The sequence below is a fragment of the Oreochromis niloticus genome, linkage group LG3, assembly GCF_001858045.2.
Source record: "Oreochromis niloticus isolate F11D_XX linkage group LG3, O_niloticus_UMD_NMBU, whole genome shotgun sequence".
NCBI classification, from domain to species: Eukaryota; Metazoa; Chordata; class Actinopteri; order Cichliformes; family Cichlidae; genus Oreochromis; species Oreochromis niloticus.
The window spans coordinates 22,730,748-22,752,441 of record NC_031967.2 but is presented as its reverse complement, the minus strand read 5'-3'; the positions used below and the strand labels follow the sequence as shown (position 1 = coordinate 22,752,441).

At 41.6% G+C, this 21,694-nt stretch overlaps 2 protein-coding genes across 2 annotated transcripts in view; both read left to right on the top strand.

Annotated features, from left to right (window-relative positions):
* The window catches only part of LOC106098407 (poly [ADP-ribose] polymerase 14), a 208,140-nt gene that overhangs the window by 161,423 nt on the left and 25,023 nt on the right, over positions 1–21,694 (top strand). The gene's annotated exons all lie outside the window — the stretch shown is intronic.
* Positions 6,306–15,456, top strand: LOC102081979 (poly [ADP-ribose] polymerase 14-like). Its single transcript, XM_019353423.2, has 8 exons — positions 6,306–6,428; positions 6,597–6,659; positions 6,740–6,916; positions 7,003–7,179; positions 7,296–7,925; positions 10,829–10,965; positions 12,038–12,218; positions 14,544–15,456. Exons 3-8 carry the CDS (start codon positions 6,808–6,810, stop codon positions 14,834–14,836), a joined length of 1,527 nt encoding a protein of 508 aa, XP_019208968.1. The 5' UTR covers positions 6,306–6,428; positions 6,597–6,659; positions 6,740–6,807; the 3' UTR covers positions 14,837–15,456.

Below are 21,694 nucleotides of genomic sequence, written 5' to 3'. Positions count from 1 at the left end.
GATGTGCTCGGTGTGACGTCTCGCAGCAAGCTGTTAAATACGGCGCATTTCTCGGCTTTTAACAAAATGCTATACGTCGCCAGGTGTTTCATCAGATTCGAGGAGTTACCTCCTTTGCATAGTATCAGCTTAAAGCACTTGTTGCAGGCTGCTGAGTTTGCATCTTTTGCTGTGAAGTACAGCTAGACTTTGACCGCTTCGCCTTGGGCATTTTTAATCTGTAGCTCTGCTCTAAAAGAACGTACGTACCTGGGCCCGCCTACTACGCTTTCAAAGGCAAAATGATTGGCTAGAATCCAAAGTGCCATAATGGCACCGGATACCGGTACCCCTCCCTAACGATACCTCTGTCTCCTCCTTGTCTGAGCTCGCCACAGTATATTTCTGTTATAACATAGTGTCATAGTCAGACATAACAATGAAAAACAAAAAAATAAAAAACAGAAATATTAATTTAATGTATATATTAATGTATATAACATAAAGGTCTGTATGAATCAGTACAACTGAAAACTGCTATGAAATCAATCAACAGCTGTTTTGTAGAGGTAACAAATACTTAGACATGCTCTTTTTTCTATTAAGAGGTGGTGATTAAAATTGTGTTTAAGTGTTGAATGTTATGGCCCTAGGGCTGAGCGATATGACATTAAAACAAAAACATGATTAATTGAACGCAAACACACACAAACTACGTTTGTGCTGTAAATATGCTGAACCACTAATGCTGAGTTATTTTTGGTATTTTCCCACAGTTTTCTTCTTTTTGTTTGACGTTGTCTTTACTAAAGCCAAAATATCTGTCCAAACAACAGACACGGCATTTCTATTTGATAGTGGGCTCTGTGTTTCATATTTCCTCCTTGATGGTTGTCATGCATGCCGCAGACTGGGCATAGATAGTACATAATGGATGAAGTATTCAGGTTTAAAGAAAAAAAGAAATAAAATACATGACATGGCAAAGATTACATCAATTAGAGGTTTTGAATCAAGGTTATGATTCATTTTTGATTTACTGCCCAGGCCTATGTGGTACACTCTAACTGTTACAATAAATAGCCTATCTTATAGCATAAACTGACAGACTTGTTTGATTTTTTTCTACTTTTAGAACTCTACGATTCCAAACATAAAAAGTCTTGAGAAGACTTTCAGGATAGATTTTTTCCTGATGTTTTTCCTGAGATACAATGCTATAGCATACAAATTTTTCGAAAAACAAATCTCGTTAATCGACTGAACAGTGGAGCTAAATTTCGATGAAGAGGAGGTTTCGGTTAGAGGGGAAGTTGACAAGGGGCCAGGAGGAGGTTTTGGCATTTGCTGTCTTAATGACAGGTGTTTCAACAAAACATAATGATTAAAAAGCGAAAAAACACCACCGGTTTTCTTCTGCAAATCTAGAGTCACAAGGGGCTCCCAAGTGAGTAGGATACTAACTAATTCAGTTTGCTTATTTGTCAAAGGGGCAACACAATACAATTACAAATATAACTGTAGAGAACTAGATACGTAAGTGCCACTTGCTGTTTTGCTGCATATAACACTATATATACAGGGAGTGCAGAATTATTAGGCAAATGAGTATTTTGTCCACATCATCCTCTTCATGCATGTTGTCTTACTCCAAGCTGTATAGGCTCGAAAGCCTACTACCAATTAAGCATATTAGGTGATGTGCATCTCTGTAATGAGAAGGGGTGTGGTCTAATGACATCAACACCCTATATCAGGTGTGCATAATTATTAGGCAACTTCCTTTCCTTTGGCAAAATGGGTCAAAAGAAGGACTTGACAGGCTCAGAAAAGTCAAAAATAGTGAGATATCTTGCAGAGGGATGCAGCAGTCTTAAAAGTGCAAAGCTTCTGAAGCGTGATCATCGAACAATCAAGCGTTTCATTCAAAATAGTCAACAGGGTCGCAAGAAGCGTGTGGAAAAACCAAGGCGCAAAATAACTGCCCATGAACTGAGAAAAGTCAAGCGTGCAGCTGCCAAGATGCCACTTGCCACCAGTTTGGCCATATTTCAGAGCTGCAACATCACTGGAGTGCCCAAAAGCACAAGGTGTGCAATACTCAGAGACATGGCCAAGGTAAGAAAGGCTGAAAGACGACCACCACTGAACAAGACACACAAGCTGAAACGTCAAGACTGGGCCAAGAAATATCTGAAGACTGATTTTTCTAAGGTTTTATGGACTGATGAAATGAGAGTGAGTCTTGATGGGCCAGATGGATGGGCCCGTGGCTGGATTGGTAAAGGGCAGAGAGCTCCAGTCCGACTCAGACGCCAGCAAGGTGGAGGTGGAGTACTGGTTTGGGCTGGTATCATCAAAGATGATCTTGTGGGGCCTTTTCGGGTTGAGGATGGAGTCAAGCTCAACTCCCAGTCCTACTGCCAGTTTCTGGAAGACACCTTCTTCAAGCAGTGGTACAGGAAGAAGTCTGCATCCTTCAAGAAAAACATGATTTTCATGCAGGACAATGCTCCATCACACGCGTCCAAGTACTCCACAGCGTGGCTGGCAAGAAAGGGTATAAAAGAAGAAAAACTAATGACATGGCCTCCTTGTTCACCTGATCTGAACCCCATTGAGAACCTGTGGTCCATCATCAAATGTGAGATTTACAAGGAGGGAAAACAGTACACCTCTCTGAACAGTGTCTGGGAGGCTGTGGTTGCTGCTGCACGCAATGTTGATGGTGAACAGATCAAAACACTGACAGAATCCATGGATGGCAGGCTTTTGAGTGTCCTTGCAAAGAAAGGTGGCTATATTGGTCGCTGATTTGTTTTTGTTTTGTTTTTGAATGTCAGAAATGTATATTTGTGAATGTGGAGATGTTATATTGGTTTCACTGGTAAAAATAAATAATTGAAATGGGTATATATTTGTTTTTTGTTAAGTTGCCTAATAATTATGCACAGTAATAGTCACCTGCACACACAGATATCCCCCTAAAATAGCTAAAACTAAAAACAAACTAAAAACTACTTCCAAAAACATTCAGCTTTGATATTAATGAGTTTTTTGGGTTCATTGAGAACATGGTTGTTGTTCAATAATAAAATTATTCCTCAAAAATACAACTTGCCTAATAATTCTGCACTCCCTGTACTTATGTGCAACACTTGTAAAATTTACACTGGCCAAAGTAGTTTTGAACACCAGAGCTTTAGAAATTACTCAGACATGAAGCACTTTAATTAGATATGTAGATATGCATGCCCATGTGTTATTCAAAACTGTTTATACATCCATCTATTGTCTTATCCTCAGCTTATCCTTATTGGGGTCATGGGGGGGCAGCAGGCTATCCTAGCTGTCATAGGGTGAGTTGTACTATTTCTGTTTGTCTAAAATCCTTTTTCTCTTTTAGGCAGCGAAAGCAAAATACTTTTTGTAAGGCTGTATTTCGAAAGGACATGGAGAAAGACATGGCCAAGCTCTGTGAAAGTCCTCATGACTTCCAGTTGAATCAAGTTGGAACTCAAGAAACTATCAATCTGCTTCATCCTGAAATAGTCGACTGTTTTGTTAAAATCCTAGACTTGATTGGCATGAAGCACCCCAAGGTGTCCTTACAAGCCTCGCATTTTCCAAATCCTTGTGTGATTGTGTCTGGTCCTCGATGTCAAGTTCAGGAGGCCAAGGAGGCCCTAACATCAACTCTATCCAGTCTGATAGTAGACACGTTGACTTTAGATGGACCAGGGGCTCAGCAGTACTTCCAGGAAGAGGGTAAAGTGACTAAGCAGCTGATCGAGAGCTCCTGTTATGTCATTATCCGAGATAAGCAAACTGCAGCCACCCCAAATGTGCAAAGACCACGAAACAGCAGCAGCAGCATGTACAGCACAGTTGGAAACTCTGCAATCAATAAAGCAAACCTGAAGATCAAACTAAGCAGTTTAGAAAATGAACAGGTTTGATTATTTCCTTTAAATTCTATTTTCTATAATCCCAAAATAAAATATCAATAATCATGTAATTCAATATTATTTCTGCAGGTGGATGTTCTGGTGGTCCCCATGCTCAACAAACAGCTGACTTCTACAAATATTGGAAATGGTTTGTCAACTAAAGCTGGGAATATATTAAAGTTCAAGTTTGATTCAGTCTTAGCCAGTTGTGCCCTCACCCCTGGTGTTGTTCAGCTGGTTGATGCACCTCCATCTCTGGGCTGCTCCAAGATTTTCTTCATTGAGTGCTTGCCTTGGGACGGAGTAAGAGGAAAGAGTGTTCAGGTAAAATTAAGGACTTTCATTATCATCTCTGGTGATGGAAAAAAATTAATTCATGGTTAATTTACCTTCAGAAACCACAAAAATTCACTTTAAAGCTTTACATAGGTAAAAGGATTAACTGGAATAATCAGATGATATGTAAATTTGTATGTGCAAAAGTAGAAGCACAGACAAAAGAAAAGAATAAAATATTTAACTGAAAAGCAAAAGCATTAATGCTCAAACCAGATAACTGCAAGGGAAGATTTATACATCCAAACTGAACTTTTTTTGTGGAGCCTCACAGTTTTCCATGTGTACTCTGTTAGATGCATCCAAGAGTTAAGTTTGAAAACATAGTTTAAACATGTGTAATTTTTGATTTGCAGGCTCTTGGTAACGGTCTGAAGAGGTGTCTGGAGCTTTGTGTACAGCAGAATTTGGGTTCAGTGGCCATTCCAATCATTGGGCCAGGAATTGTTTTAAAATACCCGCTGAGAGAAGCCATTCAAGTGTTGACTGACATCATTCACCAGTTTGGATTATCTGCATCCTCTGGCTCTCTTACAAACATCCACATCGTGATTAAACCTAGCTACCCTGATTCTGAGGCAATTAGTGTCAATTGATTTGTCTTTTATCTGATCTGTAACATGCAAATAATACAATATCACTTCATTTATAAAGCACTTTTAAAACCAAAAACAGGGCTGTCCTCACCATGCATCAATTATCTATCGTGTTATTCTTGTGTTTTTATCTATAGTGCTATTACGATGTCTACGAACAGCTCAGCTTAATTATGAACCAGGGAGGCCAAGGTAAACTAGCACTACGCTGTCTTCATTATGTGACATTAATGCATAGTGAACAGATAAAAAGCATAAATATCAGACAAACTCAAATGTGTGGTGTTGTTACTCTCAGCAATCTTCAGGTCCCTCACCAGCGACCTAGATGACATCATCATGACAGTGGGAAGTGGGGTTAAACTACATGTGGTGTTTGGTGACATCACTAATGAGACTACAGACGCTGTGGTGAACACAACAGACTTCCAAAATTTTAACCTTGGTAGGTGAAACTGAAACTGCACACAAGTACAAGGCGTAGTGAGCAAGACGCTCATGAAGTTATTTTTAGCCACAATGGTAGCATAGCTCTCTACGGATACAAAAGTCAAACAGCTGTTCATGAATATCTGCTCAGAAGTGGGGATGCTCATATGAGCATCATATTTGATGTTTTCATCTGGCATTATCAAGAGGCCACTTATATTAGCTAAAAATCTCACCATATAGCTATGAACAGCAAAAATGAAATCGATAATCATTGTCCAACAACATAAGTAATTATGCCACTAACTTCGAATGTGCATGGAACTGCAAAACTAGGTAATTTCTTGTATTTTGGATCAAGTACCTGTCATGGTTATAGTTTCACATTTTTATTCAAGTGCATATCAGGCAAATTCAACCGGAACAGACTTAGTGGATGACAAAATGCAAAGCTATGAGGCATAGGTGATGCAATCAGGACTCAGATTATAAAACTGTAATAAAGATAAGTGACTCAGTGACGGTCTGACAGGGACCAGAGGTGAACTGGTGAACAAATATGCTGCCTGTGGTGTCAACTCGTTATGAGAAATGTTTGATCTCCAGCCAAGCAGGTTTTGCAGGGATTAACCTTTTACTTACCTTTGAGTACCATTTACCATAAATACATGTGGACTGATTTGGGGAAATTGGGTTGATGTGTAACTGTGAGCAGGAAGCAAGACTAAGAAATCAAATGGGTAGAATATCTGATGCTACACTGTACAAAAGGGTACGTAAGATGAAACTGTGGCATGTAGTGTCCCATTATTGTTGCTATTTACAGAGTTGATCCAAAGTAGTACTTACTAATTAAATATATTTATTAAATATCAGTTTTTAACCAATAGTCTTTAAACATTCATTTTACTAAGATGATCTTTTTTATTAACTTTTGTGAGCCCCAAACTTTCCTTTAACGTTACCATATGGTTGGCATTAGTTATTTTTATTATATGCTAACAAATAGCTAGCTAAATGCTAACAAATAGTTAGCATATATATTACTATTTGTTAACCAACTGTGCAACTTGCCCTAAACTTTACAGTAGCAAAATTCGGCATGATACTTACAAAATAGACAGTTATGTAAAGTTTGGTAAGTACTTTTTTCAACCACCATCATCAGAATCATTCAGTCCTGGTGCTGATTTAGCACGCTAAAATTAACACAAGATTAGCATGTAGCACAGCTTTACAAACTTGCCTTCACGGACAGATTGTAAGTCCTTTAATATATATATTTTTTATTTTTCTTCTTCTATAGCTGGAGTATGCAAAGACATCTTAACTGTAGCTGGACCTGAGGTAGAAGCTGAACTGAAAGCAGGTGAGAAAAAGAGAAACACTTATTTTCCCATCTGACTTATCTGCCTCTCACTCATGCTTCCTGTGTCACTTTCTGTGCAGCAAAAGTGAATCGAGGAGAAATTTTCGTGACCCAGTCTGGAAACTTTCCCTGTAAAGCTATTTTTCACATGTATGGAGAAATGCGTGAAGCTCTCATTGAACAACTTGTGTGTGATATCATTTACTATTGTGAATCGTATAAATACAGCTCTGTGGCAATTCCTGCCATCTGTGCTGGTAAGTATCTCGTTTGGCATTACTATTTATTCTGTTTGTTGTGAAACACACACACACACACCTAAATGCAAGTGGTGTTTTAAAAGGAACTGGGGGGTTGGATCCTGCTATTGTAGCAGGTGCCATTCTTCGAGGGATCAAGTCATCTGCATCATTCACGACCAGCCTCACCGACATCCGCCTCATCCTGATTAAGATCGATGTCTTCTTGGCTTTTAAAGAGAAAGCGATGCAGATGTATTCCTCAGCTGTCATCAACAGAGGTGACAGAAGTATTCACAAACTGCCATCTTATGTGCAAATGAATTTTAAAATGAATTTGAAAATAAAAACAGATTACAAATTTATTTTACTGAAAATTTTTACTGATTTGTTCTAGTACTTCCAGTGCTTCCAGTACTTCCAGTTCAAGTACAGCAACAACAGCCTCCTCATTCTGTGAGTGCATACCTCAGCAGTCTCCATATCAGCTCCACAAGTCAGCAGTCTGTCTTCACGTTCCTGGGTCTTTCCAAAAAGGACGTTAACGATGCCATGGAAAAGCTGAAGCATCAATATCAGACACAGTGCTCCAGTAACACTTTCTCAAAGGAGGAACTGGAACCCCTCAGCCAGGATGACATGATGGAGCTGAAGGAACTGGTGGAGGCTGAGGGTTTATTCATGCAAACTGATCAGTCTGGCACCCTAACAGTGAGCGGGCTAAAAGACGGGGTCATGCGGGTAATGCAGAAAATGAGTCAGTGTCAGAACATAAACTTCACTAGAGAGGTGAGAGTCAGAGAGGAGGAGGAATTGTACCTCCGAGTTGTTTGGTGCATCCTGGCACATAACGGTAACTGGGAAAGAATTCCCAGAACAGCCAATCACCAACTGGAAAACAACAAATTAACAGAAGGAATAACAGATGCCCAGGGACTCACATGGGAGGTTAATCTACAGACAATGGTGGCCACACAACCACTGAGCAGACAGACAACGAAGCTGAAACGACTTGAGAATCTCCCAGGTGAGAAGATAATTCTCAGTGATGTTACAAAAAGAGGCCAACTGATACTGGAGTTTGATGCTTGAGAGTAATACAAACCCAAAAGAAACAAATGTTAAAGTGTATAAGATGTAATGAAAGGACGGAGTACAAATAGAAATGCATAATGTATCGCAAACTGCGGCACCTGTAAGAAAAACAATCATACAACACCTATAACACAAAACCATGAAAATGCACACATACATAAACACAGATACATAAAGGTGGGTGTGTGTAAGAGAGAAAGAAGAGAGTGTGTATGTGCCTTTGTTGTGAAATGTGCTTGAAAAGCCACCCCGGACCACCAAAAGAGTGCGTCAACAACCGTGCCAGAACATCCAACTGCACGCCCTGGAACCAGCAAGTAACGGCATCCGAAGGAGGGGTAGCAGCATCCAGCAGGAAGCGGCAGGGAGCAGCAGGGCATGTGAACTCCACCCTCCATGACCATGTCCCACAGGAGCCAAGGCTAAGCATGCCGGTTCAGAAAGGTCCTCATTTATGGCCGGCCTCTCCCAGTCCTCCACGAAAGGCAAAACCATGGTCAAGAAGATACTGGACTTCTTGTTGCATTATGGCACGCTTAGTGGGATTTACTCTGTATGCATGTTGCTTTATGGGCTTGTGATCACCCACATCAATATCCTGGCTCAGCACGTGTGTTTGACTGGGGATATCAGTGAAAAGAGTTGGGTAATTTTTAATGAGCTCACGGACATCAGATTTGGCACGATCAGACAGATGGGCTAAATAGGAATCGAAGTCGGCCATGATCTCAGAATTCCTCAGACCCACACCGGAAACAGAGCTGTGCCTGTTCTCCAACCCATCATCGCGGGGATTATACAAGGGTTGAGAGAGGGACACCGAAGCAACAGGTGAAACAGCAGGCGATGGACCAGAGCATTAAAGATCAACGTACTCTTTTAGCATGTTGATGTGACAGACGTGACTTTACTTCTTACGGTCGGAGGTTAACACAACGTAATCTGTTTCACTCAGTTTGCGCTCAATGACATAGGGACCGGAAAATTTTTCCTGCAAGGGAGAACCAACAACAGGCAAGAAAACCAACACATGGTCACCTGGCTGGAAAGTCTGCGCTACGGATTTTTTATCAAACTTGGTTTTCATTTTGACCTGAGCCTTTGCTAGCGCATCACGAGGAAAATTGCAGGCATTGTGCAGCCTCTCTCTAAATAAACTAACATAGGCCAGAACGGTTTCTCTTGGTTGATGCTTATCCGAGAGAAACTTCTCTTTTAGAAGGCGTAATGGACCGCGCACGGTGTGGCCAAAAACTAACTCAGCTGGACTGAACCCCAACGATTCCTGGCATGTCGCCCTGATAGCGAGCAACAGTAGCAGCAACCCCTCATCCCATTCATGACTTGACTCAGTGCAAAATTTGCAAAGCATGTTTTTAAGGGTTTGGTGAAACGTTTGACTCTCCGGGTGATACACACCAATTGCAATTCCTAAATGTCTGGACACGATAAGGTCATGTGCTAAGCTTAGGACCTGAGCTTAGGATCGAGAAGTTGCTGTGCCTACTTACATCAAAGCTGTCTTCTGGCTTAGGGGATGGTGACTGTGGGGATGGTGACTTAAATCCCAAAAGATAGCCACGTCAGGGTGAGCATGGCCAAAACAATAAACAAAACTCTCTAGAAATAGAATGAAAGTGGCTTACCTACATGGAGAAAACCCAAAAGAAAATACAGGTGTCTTACCTGCCTCCCTAACCAAAAACAGGAGAAAAGGTTCCAAAAGAAAATGGCTTCTCACCCCTACAGCTACCGAGTAAAAATATTTACAACTATTTACAACAAAAACTATTTACAAAGCTTCTCATTCCAAAGAACAGATTTCACACACACAGCCACATTCACAGCTCGTGGGGGGGGGGGGGGGGGGGGTGCCAGTTCAGAAGGGTCCTCGTTTATAGCCGGCCTCTCCGAGTCCTCCACCAATGGTCAGCCTCTAACTGGAACTCACATAACATCAGTAACACAGGACACAAACTACGCCACCTTCTGGTGTGGCAGACAAAAACACAGTGCAAAACATCCATAACACTGAATCATAACACCATGCACACACATATACACAACCACACTCACACACTCACCATTTGCTCACTCACTCACACATACCCAGCAACCAACAAATGACACACAGAGACACACAAAGAGACATATGCACACATATTGCACAAATCAGTCTAGCTCCATAACAGTGAGCGGGCTAAAAGATGGGGTCACCCAGGTGATACAAAAAATGTGACCCGTGTGTACCTGGCAGAGTGTGTGAAACAGGGGTGTAGGAAGTTGACTCTACCCACTGTGACCTATGCGAACGTGTACGAGTGATGTGTTGTATAAGGGAGCAGGGGGAAAGGGAGGGCCAGGGCATGCAAGAATGGTAGGTAGAGTAAATGTTAAGAAATTTTAAGGTTTTTTAAGAAATAATTACACCAAAAATCAGAATCAAAATACTGTATTAATTCCTAAGGAAATTATGTGTCTACTAAACTGCTTGCAGTAAAGAAGATTTCAAAAGTTATTATGAAAGTAACCATAAACAGTTCATTTTTAAACAAGAAACATAAAAATCCCACATAAGCAGATAAGGGAGGATCATGTTGTCCTTCTAGTTCATGTCTTCATGTCTAATTTAGAGGGAGTGTTATAATTTTCAGATGGGCTCTATTACACGTTTTGTTTTGGTTTTATTCACAGACCATCCCATTAAAATATTATTTTTGATTTGTTGTGTGTGGAACATTTGTAGTAAATAGCAAATAATAAAGCTCAGCATAGGCTCGTTCTTTGTCTTCTCGTGTGTATGCTATATATGCCATATATGCTTGTCTCTTTTAGACTTTACTTTCCCTCTGTACTGGGACAGCATGGCTGCAAGTGAGAGTATGAAGGTTATTCCTCTGGATCCTTCCTCTCCAGAGTACCAGACAGTGAAGGTGGCCTTCAAACGAACTGTCACCAAAACTGTGATGAAGGTGGGTGACTCTCCCTGCATAAAGGAACATTTCAGTTTCTGTTTATATTACCTCTCTTACTATATGAATGCTGCTTCATCACTACTTTATTCTTCTATTGTCAATACAACAGATGTTATTAAATGTTATTAATGAAATATCATGCTACTGTAAAGTGGAAGAAATAGATATTTCTGTTCTAACTTGCTTTAATATTTATTCAAGCATATATTTTACAATAATCCCCCATTATTTATGTATTATTGCTTCCTGTTTATCACATATCCTATCATAAATTCTTCCTTACAGTTTGTTACATGTATTTGGTTTTGTATCCCCAGTAACAGCAAGAGATAATTGCAGTAAGAGATATACATATTTGCAGATATATATACACATACACATATACTTACACAAATATACATGCACATACATGTATATTAACACGGTGTGTGTAAATAGCAGGTGAAAACCACCGGTCAAAGTGGTCATGCTGGAACTTTGTTTCAGTTCCTTACTCAGTCTGTTCCGCTGCTTCACTTCCACATACATAGATGCAAAAACTTCATTCATCAGTAAATAAATGATATTTAACTAAAAACATTATGTATAAAATGGAAGAGTAAAACATCATAATATAATTTCAAGTTACAAGAAATCAGTCAGTGTCACATTTTATAAACAAACTAATTTCCCCAATTAAAACATATTATTTATTTAATTCAGTTGTATTTATTTATTTATTTATTCATTTATTCAAGATTTTAGGAGGATTTTAGTTTTAGTCCATATCTCTGAAGTCCACTAAAATGATGATGACACAATATTCTCAGAAATAATACACAGAAAGATGTTTCAATACAGTTGTGAAACCTACCTGCAAATCATCATGCTTTCAGTTTTTCAGATTTACAGAATTAAAGTAATTAATTGATCACTGTTGATAACACAGATGCTTCTCATACCTGAGATGCAAACCTCAATTTATGGCCCACAAAATATAAGCATAAACTACCCCTCAGATGTAATTAATATCCTGGATTACCTTGTTTGGCAGCGTGTTGATCCTTTTGGCCTTGTTCTCTCCTGTCAGATTGAGCGTTTGCAGAATGTTCACCTGCGGCGCACCTATGAAGCACAGAAGAAGCACATTTCTGATAAGAATGCACGGGAGGGAGGAGCAGGGGAGAAACTTCTGTACCATGGGACGACCCAGGAAAACTGCAACTCCATAATGAAAACTGGATTCAACAGGCGCTTTGCTGGGCAAAATGGTGATATTCTTTTTATAATCCACAGTTTTCAAACAAAAAACCTTTGTTTAAATTATTCTTTCTTTCTTAATAATTCTTTATAATGCTTGATGACTATCATCATCAGATTATCATTAATGGAAATATTGATATTCTTTATGGCTTCTTTCTGTGATATATTTTTGTTCCTGGACTATATATATATAAAAAACACCCAGCACGCCCCTGCGGGCGGTTTATCCTTCAAGCTCGGGTCCTCTACCAGAGGCCTGGGAGCTTGAGGGTCCTGCGCAGTATCTTAGCTGTTCCCAGGACTGCACTCTTCTGGACATCTCCGATGTTGTTCCCGGGATCTGCTGGAGCCACTCGCCTAGCTTGGGAGTCACCGCACCTAGTGCTCTGATTACCACGGGGACGACCGTTACCTTCACCCTCCACATCCTCTCGAGCTCTTCTCTGAGCCCTTGGTATTTCTCCAGCTTCTCATGTTCCTTCTTTCTGATGTTGCTGTCATTCGGAACCGCTACATCGATCAAACTGCCAAGCAAACCTCACAGCCTTGGCAAGCCGCTTGACAAGGTATACCAGAGAGATAGAAGGCAGGAGAATAAACCAGCAACAATGTGAGAACAGCACCACCAAGGCTAGAGACTGAGCAATACCAGAAGAGCATATGGGAGAAGGATGCAACACATAACAGCAATGGTCAGTGGCTAGTGTATCCAAGAGTAGACCTCCTGCCTCAGTACTATGTGGAAGCTCCTGTCAGGCATCATAGTGGCTAAGATGAACAGGCAGTTGGCTCAATACATGAGCAGGGCACAGAACGGAATAGGCAGAAATTCCAGAGGAGCGAAACACCAGCTACAGCGCAGTCACCCGAGACGACAAGACTAGGCTGACCAACCTGTGCCTGCCTGGATTGATTACAACAAGGCCTATGACTTAATGCCCCACACCTGGATCCTGGAATGCCTAGAACTATACAAGATCAACAGGACCCTAAGAGCCTTCATCAGGAACTCAATGGGGACTTGACGTACAACACGAGGGGCCAACTTCAAGTCCATAGCACAAGTCACCATCAAGTGCGGAATTTATCAATGAGATGCTCTGTCCCCACTGCTGTTCTGCATAGTCCCGGTCAGTCAGATCATTGACAAGACTGGCTACGGATACCGACTACAGAACGGAGCAATTGTCAGCCACCTCCTCCAGCAAACTTGCCCTAAGGTCCGGACCTTGCAATTCTCAAAGAATTTGCAAAACACTCAGGAGCTACATCTCAGACTCTACAGGCGTCAGTGTGCATGTTAAATATTAAAGTTCATCACCGTACAACTAGAAAAAAGAATTGGATTAGGTGACAGCACAATGATCCCAAGCACAGCAGCAAATCTACAACAGAATGGCTGCAAATGCTCCAATGGCCCAATGTCCTTACTTGTGCATAAATAAATGCCCTCAAACCTCAATGTGAAGCATTGCGGTAAAGAAGAGGGGGCAAAATTTCTCCATAACAATGTGAGAGATAGATAAAGTCACACAGGAAATAATTAATTAAAATGATTGCTGCTACAGATGGTTTAACTAATAAGGCATTGAGTCATAGGGTGTACTAAGTTTTTCATTCACTGCTTCTGCTTTTTGGTTTAGTTTTTTTTAAATAAATAATAACATGCTGTATGAGACTTAGCTTGACGAGATTTTTTACTTTATGAAGTGGTACCTGAGAAAAACACTTTGTATTAAACGTTTGGTTTTTTTTTTTACTTTAGTATGTCGGGTGGGCATTGGTTGGCATGAGCAACCAACTAAATGAATGCCATAACACAAAATGGGGCAACATAGGATTTTCAAATGAATACCATAGGTGTCTCTATTAAAAATCTTGTATGAGTTCAAATCTCATTGGCTTTAAGTGTAACTGTATGGATTTTCAGGCCAGGGCACAATTTTATACAAGAACTGTTAAAAGATGTTTTCCATGCTTCAGAGAACTGGTGCACAGATTTAAGTGTTTATTAAAGTATTTGTTGCTAATTACAAATAAGGAGAGTTAATGTGTTCAAATACACCTTTGACAAGTTCCAGCATGCACTAATAAAACATGTCAGTTACAGTCAACAATGTAGTTAAAAAATACCTGGTGAAAGATATGAAAGTAACAGTTATAGTGAACTAGTAATTCTGTGTTCTACAGCTTGTACTTCCAGGGTATTTGTGACATCTAAAGAATCTACTGCCAGGAGGCTGAGCGGTATCATGTGATTGATGTTGTAAATCACTACAGTGTAAATAGGATCACCTGTTGTTAATTTTCTTCTTTTTTCTTCCTACACTCAGCAACTTCATACGGTCGCGGGACCTACTTTGCTGTAGATGCCAACTACTCAGCCAAACCCACCTACTCCAAGCCAGCTGCTGATGGTTCTCAGTTAATGTTCGTTGCCCGAGTCCTCACAGGCGTCTACACTCAGGGCCAAAGTGATATGATGGTGCCTCCACCTCGAAACCCCCAGCAGCCTCACGACCGTTACGACAGTGTGGTAGACAGAATGGATAACCCCAGCATGTATGTTGTGTTCCATGACAACCAAGCGTACCCCGACTACCTCATCACATTCAAGGGAGAGTAAAGGAAAAGTGTTTTCCACTGCTGACAAATGAAGGTGTCTGAAAACCCCAAGAAGAAAAACATAAAACTTATATATGCACATTTCACACTACAAACAATTATATTTAATGAAATTACGAGATTATTTCTTAAGTATTGAATTGTGTCTGATTTTAAGCTTAATTACCGACCTGTTGCTGTTGGGGTGCCTGGGTCGTCGACCCAGTGTTTAACTACATTTCTTTATTAATTCTTAGGTTTTGGTTGTTATTTCCGTGTTCCCTTTGTAGTGTCTATGGTTCCAGTGTCTGCCTGTGAGTCTGTGTATATAAGTTCAGTCTGTTATGTTTCCTGGTTTACTTTGAAAGCCTGTGTCCTAGGTTAATGTATTGAGTTTTGCTTCCCTTTAGTCTCGTCATGTATGATTTGTCCCAGCTATGTGCCAGCTTCTGTCTCTCATTCCCTGATTGCTCCCTCTGTGTATTTTAGCCCTGTGTTTCTCTGTGTCAGTGTCGCGATCTACCATCAAGCTGTGTGTTCCGTACTTCTGCCTGCCAGTTTAGTTTTCTGTGTTTCCAGTTTAGCCAGTTTTCTGTTTTGTCATTTAGAAATAAATCATTGTTTTGAGTCTGCACTTTTGGGTCCTCCTTGCCATCACTACTGCCTGCACACAGCCTCAACATGGCAGAAGATCGCAACCATACTGTGGACCCCACAGACTCTCTTCACTCGGAGTTCGATGCTGAGATGAAGCGGCTGGTGAATCTGCTCGACCGCATCGCCCAGGCCCAGGACTTATGAGCCATGGCAGTCGGGCTAAGTGTGGTGGATGCTGTTATTCATCATAACCCTCCACTCACTCGGTTTGCCAAGGACACTCAGTTGGGCCATTTCACATTACAAAATGTAGCCTTCGTCTATCTCCGCTGGAGGGTCCGAGGGACCGCTTCAGCTGTCTGCCTCCGCTGGAGGGTCCGAAGGGCCCGTCCAGCCTTTATCGCCTGCAGCGCCACCACCTGCAGCTTCCACGCCCTCGTCTGGGTATGCCTCGTCTGGTCCTGCTGCTGCCACACCTCCGTCTGGTCCGCAACCTGCTAGGACGGCACATCCATGTCCAGCACACCTGGCTCTTCTACACCTCAACGTCGCCGGCCATTTTCTGGGCCACTGGCTGGACATCATGGCCGTTGTGGACAGCCTCCTGAACTGCGTCGCCGCTGCTGCCATCCGCGCGGCTGGCCTCTGGACCTGCTTCGCCGCCGCTGCCTTCTGTGCGGCCGGCCTCCGGATTTGCCTGACCTGCATTGCCACCGACCTCCTGGTCGGCTTTCTGAACTGTGTGCTGCACTCCTTGCCCGCTGACCTCTGGGTCGGCTTCCTGGACTGTATAGGCTTTTGTGCTGTTGCCATCCGGGGTTAAGTTTAGGGTTCTTAGGTTTTGGTTGTGATTTCCGTGTTCCCTTTGTAGTGTCTAGTTTCAGTGTGGTTTCAGTGTCTGCCTATGAGTTTATGTATATATAGGGATGGGTATTGATAAGATTTTCACGATTCTGATTCCATTTTCGATTCTGTTTAATGATTCGATTCTTTATCGATTCTTTATCGATTCTTATTTTTAAAAAAGAGAACACTTGGGTCGATTAGCTTAGAACTTTGTTTTATATCTTCTCTTTGAACAAGATAGAAATTTAGGAGTAACATGGCCTTACAAACCCAACAGTGAGATCTTAAGAGATCCACAGCCTATGGCTCTTCAATGGGGTGTCACAGGGTACCCAGGAAAAAAATTGTAAATGTAAAATAATAAAATAAATATTCTTCTGTAGCAATAACAAAGTATAACATAAATTATTCTGTAGCAATTACACAAGAATATCCAGTAATGTCCCTGCCTACAATTAAACACATTCAATTACCGAAAATCGGGGCAAATGGGTGCAAGCCTTTTACCACAAACTGCTCGGTGACATTCGTCTATCCTGGCCTGAAAGGAGACGCTAACGGTAGACTGCAGCAAGAACTGCCAGCCAGACTCTGTCTGTCTCTCTCATCATGGTCACCTAAATGCAGCGCACAGTAATAGCAGGTTTTGTAATAAGGCAGATCGCGCTAACATAATATGCACTGTTAGCTGATTATTTACCTGCCGCATTAACGGGAGAGGACGTGCAAACGTTACCGCTGCTGCTGGGTTGAGATTCACGAGTCCGGAGCGGAATTAAAAACACGACATTCATTTAAGGTCATCGCGTGTTTTGTGAGCAAATGCTTTTGCATATTCGTAGTGTTTCCTCCTTTAAATGAAATATCTACTTTGCAAGTATTGCAAGTTGCCCCGTTGACATCCGTTCTCGTAAAGTATAACCAAACTTTTTAGCATTTGAGCCGCTTAGGCGCTCTGCCAGGTAAATGACGCTCCGCAACGTGGTGACGTCATTCGGGGCGACTGGAATCGATAAGGGAATCGTTTGCAAAAATGGCAAACAATTCCAAGGAATTGAAACAGTGGGAACCGGTTCTCAACAAGAACCGGGTTTCGATACCCATCCCTATGTATATATGTTCAGTCTATTATGTTTCCTGGTTTACTTTGAAAGTCTGTGTCTTAGGTTAATGTATTGCGTTTTGCTTCCCTTTGGTGCCGACAGTTACTGAATTAGCTGAACAGTAGCTGGTTCTGATTAAATGAAATGAAAAGTCCTGAGAACCAGCCTATTCATGGCCTCTGTAACAGACATTTGCTTTTGGTCTATGTCTTTTGACTTATTTGAGCTACCCTACTAAGTCCTGATGTACTATATAGAGGACATCCTGGGCTTTCCATTGATATCTCATGTGTTTGGGTGGCTTATATTACCTCCAAAGAGGAAGAAAATCACAAAAAAGTTCACTCGGAAGATTCTGGTTATCCTTGGAGGATATATACATAAACACTGAAAACATATTGCATGATTATACAGGTTTTAATCTTTTATATGGTTGTGTAAAGCACTTTGAATCATACCTAATTAGTCTAAGAACATGTCACAATACCCTAATAAAGATTTAATGTATGATTGTCTGGTCCATTCTTGAAAAAGGAAAAACAGAGTAAGGTGGGTGATCAACATTCAAAAGGAAACTGTGAAATTTCAATTGAATAGTGGTAACATTTTGCAAACATATGTAAAAACATATAATAAAGTAACTGTTGAACATAGCAAACCATCTGGAAGAGGAGCTTAAAATGTTAACTGTGCTAAAATGAGAGTGACACATGAGTGATGAGATAATATCTCCAATGGGATGATAATCTTTCTTGTCTGTGGCATTTTTTTCCACAGCTAAATATGGCTCGATGTTTCCTCTGGAGTAATTCTTCCCCCTAGTGGCCAAAACCGCAACCCTCCTTGTGTTTTCATTACCTATAAAACTCAATTTATTTTTAAAATATAAGCAGTTTAGCAGCTAGCTATTCATTTGACTATCTGTGCAGCATTTGAAAAAAAATATATCAGCAATGCTGAACCTATAGAGCTGAAAAACTGGAGTTGCACAACTGTTATATAGGCCTATATGTGATAGAAGAACAACCAAGGCTAAATAATGCTTGGCATCTGTGAACATGAAGCGATTCTCAGGGGCTGATGGTGACAGACGCCTGGTCGTAGACCTGCCGGGAGCAGGACATTCCAGAGTGGCCAGAGATCACCCTGCTTGTCCCGGCCCTCTGTGGAGTGAAATACTCAGTTCAGGTCAGAGAAGAGCCTCCTGTGATCAGCCTGAGAAAAGAAAACACATCAAAAATACTAAAGCAAGAAGCAGAAACCTTTGAAATAGGTGTATTTTTTTTCTCTGCTGCTACTATTTGGAGGTTATAAAATCCTTAATCTGGAAAGGTCTAATGGGATGTTTTGGTTTTGTGTGGAAATGTATTATGCAAACTGAGTTGTTCATACCTGGAGTTTGGCTCCACTATCCCAGGTCCTTCCATGCGAATGCAGGCGTTCTCCATGTTAAAGCTGAAGGGGTTTGTAAACTCCACAGTGGCTATCATCTTTTCACTCACTTTGCCTCTAGCAGAAACCTGAAGTACACACAGGAAATGTAAAAATCCACCCCTAAAATCCAGCTTTTTATTTGATAAACAGATGCTGGATAGGACATCAACCAACTAATTAAAGCAAAGTAACCCATATACCTGAGTGCCACCATGTTTGTCTTTTATGTGATGCAGGATGCATGCTGCAACTTAAAAAAAACACCAGCAAAGAGAAACATGCTGCAAAAACACACAAAAAACATTGGAAATAGAAAAATAAATAAATAAACAAAGTTTTCTACTTTGATGTGTGTTTATTTCCTTAAAAAACGAATGAATGAATGAAACCTTTATTTGTCACATGCAAAGTTTGCACCCCGCCCACAACCATACATACATAGCACAGACATCACATGGGAAGACAGGTGAGATACAGGTAGTAATTGGAAAAACGGTGAAGTCTACAATACAATGGGCAAGTGGAGGAAAGAGAAAAAAAATTAGAATTCTGCTCATACTGGGCTCCTTGTGGGAGGTCAGTGTGAGAACAGAAAACCAAAAAAACAACTCCTCAGGACAGAAAGCACATAAATCTCCACATCACATGGGGCAATCGTGGCTCAAGAGTTGGCAGTTCATCTTGTAATCAGAAGGTTGCTGGTTCGAGCCCCGGCTCTGACAGTCTCGGTCATTGTGTCCTTGGGCAAGACATTTCACCCGTTGCCTACTGGTGGTGGTCAGGGGACCCGGTGGCGCCAGTGTCCGGCAGCCTCGCCTCTGTCAGTGCGCCCCAGGGCAGCTGTGGCTACAATGTAGCTTGCCATCACCAGTGTGTGAATGGGTGGATGACTGAATGTGGTGTAAAGCGCTTTGGGGTCCTTTGGGACTAAGTAAAGTGCTATACAAATACAGGCCATTTACCATTTTACAACACCAAGAAAGCACATGACAAGCAACAGGGGTGGGTAGGGGGTGATGGGTGAGCTGATGTAGACACAGCCATCCTGCCCTGCAGCTTTTCTTCCAGCACTGTGCCCAGACCTGCCGTCTGACCTTGGCCTTGGAGATATGCAGTCGAAGGCGTTTGGAATCCAGGATGGGGGACGTGTGTTGGGGAAGAAGAGTCTAAACACAGTCTGTTATCAGGGAGAGAAGTTTTTGTTGTTTAGCTCCAGCCTTGACACCACAGCTAGTGCCGATATGGTAGCCACATGAAATGATGGTGGTTTTCCCTTAGTACAAACAACTGCATGTCAATTTTCAGTTGATCTAAATATCCGTCACTTGTCTCTTAATTTCCAGTTGGAGAGCCGTGATCTTCTCCAAGATCTTGTCAAATATGCGCTGAAAGAGCATAGTCTGAGTACTCACGACAGCCGCAAGCTTCGCCAAGATCTTATCCATCCTGCGTTCAATGAGCACATTTTGAGATGTCATGGCTCGCCCCATCATTTCAATAGCGGGCAGTCTTGTGGGGGTTTGAACAGCCCTTTCCGCTTTCTTTAATCTTCGATAAGCCAGGGCCAAGCCAGCTCTGATCAGCAAGCACACCGCTATCATAGATCCGAAAAGGTAGATGTCTTTGATGTCCTTGATCGGCAGTCCCGACAGGCACACGACCCTCCAGTTCCTCTACTCATCCATCATGTATCCGGCAGGGAACGTCCCTCCAGTACACTTGGGCTCTCCCGAACCTGGGCTTCTTGTTGAGAAGAGAGTATCAGTTGCATTGAGGGACCAGTTGATCGAATCCATAATTCATTTTTTAGGTTTTAGAGAACAGACTGTGAGACTCTTCCAGGGTAAAAGTAGAGAAGTAGACAAGACTAGACAAAGACGTTTAATACTCATCGAGGCAGGCGTTTGTGCATAACTCAGGGATGCAATGAAACAGTTTTCTACATTTGGTAATCATCTGTGTTTTCATGACTATGCCTCTTCCTTTCCATCCCGTACACCTGACTCACTCATTTTGGAGTTAATTGCCACCCTGGGGGTCAGGAACAGGAACTTGGTGCTGGCGACTCCAGTATAATACACGTAGGTAGGTACGATGTAGGTGTCCACAGTGCGGCGCTCATCACTCTTGTTTATGTACTCCACTTTCAGCTCAAAGTTGTCGCCCACACTGATCTCCAGGTTGGGCAGGACCACGTCCACATCAGCCGTGGGAGGGCTGGACTTCTCTCATTTGCAGCCAAACTCCTCTGCCTTTTCCAGGACTGTCCACTCCTCTGTGCTGCCTGTATTGGATGTTTGAAATACATTAGTGTTTGTATATGTTTGTATATGTTTGTATAACAGAAAAATGTCTGATGTCAGGTTTTGTTAGTTTGTGATAAATTAAGTATGAGGAGTCTTTTGGTCCATGTCACGGTGAGTTGTGTGGCTGTCAGTGGCTGGACCCACGTGCAGGACTCGGAGACAAAGCATGAACTTAAACAGCAGCTTTATTTGCTGGAGAATCACGCTTGGCATTACATAAACAACAACTTAAACTTAACTAGACCGGAGATGCTGACGGTAGACGACAATGAACACACACACACACACAACCAATGTGGAGGACGCAACAACAGGCAGGGAAAAACACAGGGCTTAAATACATACTGAGGTAATTAGGGAACGTGAAACAGGAGGAGAGCACAGCTGGGACTCATCAGACATCACAAGACAAGGGGAGGCAAAACTCAACACACTGACATAGTACACAGACTTTCAAAGTAAAACAGGAAACTGAACAGAAGTAACAGAACCACAACCTAAGAACTAGAACACAAGAAATGCCAAGGAACTAGGGATACTAACAACAGAAATCAAAACACATCATGAAATCAAGGAAAACTTAATACAAACAGA